The sequence below is a fragment of the Loa loa genome (genome assembly GCF_000183805.2).
Source record: "Loa loa unplaced genomic scaffold supercont3.107, whole genome shotgun sequence".
Classification (NCBI taxonomy): domain Eukaryota; kingdom Metazoa; phylum Nematoda; class Chromadorea; order Rhabditida; family Onchocercidae; genus Loa; species Loa loa.
Genome location: NW_018108287.1, coordinates 151458 through 159072, shown reverse-complemented (window position 1 = coordinate 159072; position 7615 = coordinate 151458). Strand labels below are relative to the sequence as shown.

The 7615-nt window shown below is 24.7% G+C and overlaps 3 protein-coding genes across 3 annotated transcripts; all 3 read left to right on the top strand.

Annotated features, from left to right (window-relative positions):
* Positions 1-367: 367 nt before the first annotated feature.
* Positions 368-1441, top strand: LOAG_10942 (hypothetical protein; the record flags this gene model as incomplete). Its single annotated transcript, XM_003146465.1, has 2 exons — positions 368-433; positions 1091-1441. The coding sequence occupies 2 exons, from the start codon at positions 368-370 to the stop codon at positions 1439-1441; spliced, it is 417 nt and encodes a 138-aa protein (XP_003146513.1).
* A 2267-nt stretch (positions 1442-3708) lies between these two features.
* LOAG_10940 (hypothetical protein) lies at positions 3709-4099 on the top strand (the record flags this gene model as incomplete). Its single annotated transcript, XM_003146464.1, has 2 exons — positions 3709-3853; positions 3898-4099. Coding segments are annotated over 2 exons (347 nt in total), but the record flags the coding sequence as incomplete, so codon positions are not given.
* A 241-nt stretch (positions 4100-4340) lies between these two features.
* On the top strand, positions 4341-6729 carry LOAG_10939 (hypothetical protein; the record flags this gene model as incomplete). Its single annotated transcript, XM_003146463.1, has 5 exons — positions 4341-4454; positions 4879-5121; positions 5686-5757; positions 5961-6329; positions 6571-6729. The coding sequence occupies 5 exons, from the start codon at positions 4341-4343 to the stop codon at positions 6727-6729; spliced, it is 957 nt and encodes a 318-aa protein (XP_003146511.1).
* Positions 6730-7615: the final 886 nt, after the last annotated feature.

Genomic DNA, 7615 nt, shown 5'->3' with positions numbered 1-7615 from the left:
CCTCTTCTTCCTATCCAAAATTTATCGCACTAATTAATAATAATTTCATCATGTTTACTACTGTAAGTTTATTATTAGTATCAATGATTATAATTGAAGTATTATTGAAATTCATCTGTTTACTCTTGAATCCATTTATAAATACTCTTAATAAGTTTTTAATTTATTCTAATATTATCATTTCGCCACAATAAATTACAGATTAGAAAATATTTACAATGTAACTATCATTGATCATTGAAATGTTTTTCACTTTTTAATAATAAATTAAGCGGAATAAATTATGCATTAAAGGATCATAATAACAGTATTAGTATAAAAGATAAATTTTTACTGAAACATTTCTCATTTCCATTTCAAATACAGGATGAAACAACTAATTGGAATATTTTTTATTGCAATTGCAACTATTCCAAATATATATTTCTGTAAGGTATGTTTAATAATTAATTACTAATTAATCAATTGGAATATTTCATATTGCATTTGCAACTATTCCAAATGTATGCTTCTGCAAGGTATGCATATTATGCATATAAGGTATATATATATATATTGTACATAAAGATATATCTGCAAGGTATGTATATTATACAATTAATTATCATTAATTAACAATTATATTGAATAAAAATTGATTTAATGGAAATATGAAAGATTATTACTGATGATAAAAACTGATAACAAAAGCGGATGATACATGTAACATACATTTCTCTTACATTCATTAAAGGATAATATATTAACTTGAATACTTAATATTTAGCAGTGGAATTTAAAATTGTTGTAAAAGAATAATTTTGTAATAAAAAACTTATTTCTTTATCGTTTATTACGAATAATTTTATCATTAGTAGATTAATTTAGGATGATTAATTAAATGCAAGTGAAAAACTTGTTAAATCTCTAATTATCATCCTAATAATAAATAATTCATAATTTTAATAGAATGTATTATTTGCAAATTAATTAATAGCCAAATATTTTAGTGATACCTTTAATGAATAAATTTCTTTTAATTTATTTTTTCCATTCTACATTTATTTCTTTAATATTTTCTTATCAATTAAATTTTTATCATCCTTTTTAGCCAATTGAACCGGAACCAACAATCAGTAACGCCACTTTATCAATCAATAAAACATCCCAGAAGAATGAAAAACCATTATTGGATAAAATTCTTGAAGAATTGAAAATTAAAAAAGAAGGTCGAGAAAAAGGTATTGAAATGTATCTTGCAAATAGCAAAGCACTCCTGAATACCGGATTGCTTATTGATGATACAATTGATGTCATACGTGAAGGTAAAGAACCATTCCTGAAATTATTCTCATTACCATTATCTGTTATATTTCATTTATTAGGTTTTGATGAAGTTGGTGATGTATTCGGAAAATTTGGCTTATCATTTCTTTTGGATCTTATCACCAGTGATAAATGAACAATTCAATTAATTATTTCATTCATCTAATGAATGCACACAGATATTGATTATTTCAGATTGTCGTATTTTTTTGATGACAACTTGTTTCTCTTGTTTTTTTTCTTTTTTTTGATTTTCTATTTTCCATACATTATTGTGGAATATTTATTCCATATACTCTTTATCATTTGCACTTTCACTTAATCATTCATTCTAACATTCCTTTATCACTTGAACATTGATTTAACCACTCATTCTAATACCTCTTTATCACTTGAACATTGATTTAACCACTCATTCTAATACCTCCTTATCACTCGAACATTGATTTAATCACTCATTCTAATACCTCTTTATCATTTGTATTTTCATTTAATTATACTTTCCGTCCAAGACATTAATTTTTGTAATCATTTTGAACATTTTTAACCTGACAAACTTGTCTTTTTTCCTCCATTTAAATGTCAGTTTTGTTAATTAAAATGAAATATGAAAGTTGTGCGGAAATAATACATCAAATAGATGCATTCATGAAAATAGTTTTGCAAATAAATTAATACTTACATTGGGTTTATCCATCGTATCAAGCCTAATATTAGTAGCCAGTGGTCAGAACTTACTCATAAATGGAACTTCTCTGAACTTATTCGATGACACTAATAAGCGACAATCTCATTCCTACTTTCTCTAAGATAGTTTCATCTCGTCGGATCTTTATTTCGTCCTCATTTTATAATTAATTAACTTAATTAATTTATTAACAATGAAAAAGGTGAATAAAAATGTGATAAATTGATTAAGATCAATTCCAGGATAAGTTAAAAAAAGGAAATGAAAATATGTAAATTATTATTTTGCAATATAAATACTACTAATTATAAAAGTATAATCATTTTTATTACAACCATCGATTCGAAGTAATTAATTTTTTTTTTCTTCTCATCTGAAGGTGTGATGCTTCAAACAATTGATTAATAATTTCTCAATAAATCTATGGTTATCATGACATGAAATTAAACAAGTTAAACTGATAATTGATAAATTTAATCCAGATACTGGGAATTACGCTGCCTGTTTGATTAACTATCTGATAATCTGATATCATATTTTAGAAACAAATCATATATTCGAAAAAAAAAACAATCGTTTATTTCCTTTTATTTGTTTATTGAAAAGAAATTGAATAAATTGAATTGATAATCAGTAAATTTAAACCAATTACTGAAATTTGCATTGCTTGTTTAATTAACTATTTTAATAATCTAACATCATATTTCAAAAAGTGGTCATGCATTTTAAAACAAACCAATCGGCCATTTAATTATTTTAACAAAATTTCATTTCAGAGATTAATTTTAATTCCATACGATTTATCATCAAAGTGGTAATAATTACGCATTAAAAATGAATGGTATTTGTTAAAAAATTAATTTTTTCTTATAAAATTTTTTTTTTTAAAATTGGAAATTTTGTGAATTACTCTGAAATTATTAGAATGAATTCAATGATTTAAAACGTATCATTCATGTAATATTTCATGTTTTTGCTTCGAATTATTTCTAAAATATACTTAATTTATATGAATAACAATATGTTCCATCATTTTTGCAAATAAATTTCTTATGCTACACCTCAACGATTGTATTATTAAAGATTAAAATTAAAAATTTAGAATTGAAATTTACAATTTAAAATATTAAAAATTTACATCACTAAAACTTTGGATAAAATTTAAAATTGGAAGAAAATTTTCATTTAACTCCTATTTATATGCGAAATTTTTGTAACAGCATTAATTAATTTTAGAATTAAATTTTGATGAAGCACTGAGTGCATACAGGAATGTAAACTTATTAAATGAAGTGAACAATGGTACTTCAAATAACGAATCTGGTTATTTATATTAATAATTCTAATTTTTGCATAAGGATTTTAAAATAGAAATTATTTAAAACTTAAAATAATTATAATTTAAAATACAAATTGTTTAAATTTTGAAATAATTTTATTTTAATTTATTTTTTAAAGGTTTCATAGAATTTTTCTTATTACGATAATTGTACTGCTAAAATTGTTGTATTTGTTAATGTATCTATCAATTCATCAGATGCAGGCATTATTATTGAAATAATTAATATTTGAAATTAAAATTTTGAATTGGAAGAAAAAATTTTCAAAGAAATAGCTACATTTCATGTTTTGTTTTGCTTTAATGCTAATTAAAATTTGAATTTGAATTTTTGTGGTGAAAATATTTAGATGCATTGATTTAAGGGTAAGTTTAGGTTCCGTTCATTTTGGCGATTTACTGAATCAAAGCTTCGATTCCGATAATTTGGAAGCATTTAATATACTGGATTTTGAAAATTTTGCTGAAGCTGATGAATCCGGATACTACAGTAGTGATCAATCGCAGGAAGCTATTGATAGGTGATATTAGAGAAGCATCCTTAAATTGAAAGGCAAAATTAAAGAAGTGATCAAGTACTGAATCCGGATGCTGTAATAGTTCGCATGAATCTGGATAGAGAAGTAGTTCACAGGACTCCGGATACTGCAATGGTTTTCATGAGTCCGGGTAGTGCAAATAGTTCGCATGAATCTGGATACGAGCAATTAGTTCACATGAATCCAGATACTGCAATAATTTGCACGTATCCTGTAATGGTTGCATGAATCTGGATACAAGCAATTAGTTCACATGAGTTCGCATATTGCAGTGATTCTCATGAATCCAGATACTGCAATAATTTGCACGTATCCTGTAATGGTTGCATGAATCTGGATACTAATTATATTCTCAATTTTATGCAATTTAATTAACGTTTTGAATAATTTTGCATTTAAAATTAAATTATTTATTTGCGTTAAAATTGCTAGAACATTTATTGTTGGATTCAACGAAGCAATAGATCGGATGGAGCATGAAATTGATGAATTAGAAAACGAAGATTGGATTCGCGGTGATGATATTAACAATCATGATTTATCGGAAAATTTTCATTTCAATTCATCCATAAATGATAGATTGGTACGATTATTATAGAATTCATCCTAAAAAACAAGAGAATAGCAGAATCAAATTAATCATAATCTTTGAAATAATCACAATCTTTACTTTATCATAATCTTTAAAATAATGATAATCTTTATCTTATCATGATCTTTGAACTGATCGTAATCTTTTTTTTTTTACTGCTTCGTAACATTTTTGTAGTAATAATGAAATGATCTTTAATCTACCTGAAGTTTAATTATTCATTAGCTAAGTATTTGCAATGTTTTGGTTGTTTCAAAAACTTAACACTACATTGTTGATTGACTAATATTGGTGATTTAAGTAAGTGAATAATTAAATAACGAGAGAAATTAATTAATAAAGATCACCTGAATCATTCACCTGAACAGTATGTGTAATAGCAATAAAGATTTTCAAATAATTGGAATAATTTCAGGACAACATAGCTGGTAGTTCGCAACAAAATGATAATTTTTCACGTAATGTAATTTTAAACGACTGTCAACAATTGTCTCAACATAACTTTTACGATGAAGAAATAGATAATGAATCATATGAAAGGTTCAATTATCTTGAACGTTTATCAGTCGGTAGTTCACGATCATCGAGTCCACGTTTCATGCGTGAAAGTCAAGAAAGACATTTTAATGAATACCCGAGATATAATTATCCTAATACTGTAAGTTAATTGTAACTTTTAAGTTTTATTGTAAATTCTCTCATTTCAGTTATAAATTTTTATAAATTGATGTGAACTAAAATTTCGATGCAAATGTTTTGAACTTTAACACTAATTTCAATTTTAGCATAAATTTTGCCGCTACAAATTGATTCCAAATTTTAAAATTTGCAATAATTTCTAACTAGCTTCAATTAGTTTTTTTTTAAAATTTAAAACAAAATTTCTTATAAATTATTGTTAATTAAAATTTTTCAAATCTAAAGAACCCTCAGAAAATTTTTCTTTGTTAATTTATAATTTATGAAAATTATGTGAAACTTTTTGTTGAATCTTTCCGCTAAATTTTCCAAAAAAAAAAAAAAATTGGAAGGATCTATTTTTTATTTCTTCATATTCTCATTTAAGTGTCCATTTAACAATCAATAAACTTATCATGCGAAAAACTATTGTAATGTGAAAATTAATTAATTAATTTAACCATTCTATTCTATGCTACTTAATTATTATTAGAATTAGATAATATTAATTTAATTGGATGTATTTTTACATAAAAAATTTTAGGCTCAAAATTTTATTTATCCACAAATGGATGATGAATTAAATGATGACGAAATGAACAGTTTAACTAATCATGTAATAATTTTTTTTTTTTAATTTAAAATTCTAAAAGTTTTTTTATGATTAAATAAAAATACTTCTATTCTCAAATCTTACCGTATCATCATTTTGTTCATTTCTACACAAACATTATTTCCTATTGGATGAATATTCTCAAATAATTGGAAATCATTTCTATTTTTTTTTTTTTTTGTTTTTTTTACAACTATAAATTTCAGCTTAGAATGGGACTAACTATATACGATCAATCTTCACCAATATCTGCTCCAATAAATTCCCGAGAATTCGCATTACAACAAAGCAGTAACTATTGTCTATCAATAGATGATAATAGATTTCGTGAACGATATGGTAGTAATCGTAGTATTTTTTCGGAAGAAGAAAACTCAATTCAATCATGTCGTCATATGTCACGATCATTTAATCGATCATTAGGTGTTTCAATAAAACGGCGACATTCGCTACCATTAATCGCAAAACGACAAATTCGTTTTGGATATATCACTTCATCAGAAAGTGATGAAGAATTAATGGATGATGTTTCATATAGTAATCATACCATCAAAAGAAATTATCCACTTAGATCGGTATGAAAGTAAACATTATTATATCATTTGGTATGGATAAAAGATTAAAGATTAAAGTCTCAAAATTCTTTGATCTTTTATATTAGATGGATAAAAAAAAAGAGATATGAGGAATAGAAAAAGATAGTTATTTGTAGATTTTATAAAATTTCCGAAAATAAATTCAGGTTTTTTTTTTGTTTTTATTTCCGAATAAATACTTGAATTTACGAATAGGAAGTTAAAAATTGTCAATCTTTAGAGAATTGATCTCAGAAGTTTGAGAATTAATCGAGGACACTTATTACGAACAGGAAATTTACATCGACGTCAACGATCATCGCAAAAATATCCACGATCTCGATTATACGGTAGATTACATCGCGTGGATAGTGGTCGAATTAGACGAAGAAGATTCTAAAAAAATAAAAAATTTGACCTTTTAATAAATCAACATTCATACAGTATATCACCAACTATTTGAAATGGAAGGAAAAAAAAACAACAATAAGAAGAAGAAGAAAGCTAGAATTGAATTTTATGGTAGAAATTGTAAACTATGAAGGGATACTGTAACTGATCTGTTTTATAATTGATATTTCATTATCAATAAACATTCAATTTATTGATGAACTTTTATCATAAAATGTTCTTTGCTTACAGTATCATTTTTAAAATAATGCTAAAATTTTAAAAGTGAAATTTTAAATTAGCACTACTTTGAATATTTTAAACGATAATATTTGACATCAAATGTATTTGCACATTTGAATGCGACAAAAATTTGACCATTGAACTAATTCATATTCAATGTTAATTATTACTATCAAATGTTTGTGAATATATCTTTAAAATTTTAATTAAGAAAAGTTAATGAGTTATTGGATTGCAAAAAAGAATTTCGACATTTATATAGTTTATGCAAATTTTACATTTTTTCCTTCATATCAAAAGTTATGCACACATAATTTGACATGTCATATTATGCAAATTTTCGGCTTTATGCAAATGAAAAACGATAATATAAATACCAATCATTGTGATATCTTTTAATAAAACTTTTCGCAGATATTTGTCAACGGAACGGTCGTGTTTTGTCTTTTTTCTATTTTATCATAAAAATTATTGTATGATTAGTGGGGTGATATTTGCTGATGTGATGCGCTTACAAAATAAAAGACGTATATTTATCAATTTTGAGAAATGATTAATAGTTAATCGATATTTAAACTAATAATTAATTACTAAAATTAAACAATTAAATAGAATAGCTTGGCAATTTAATATTTCAATTTATTGCCTTTCAT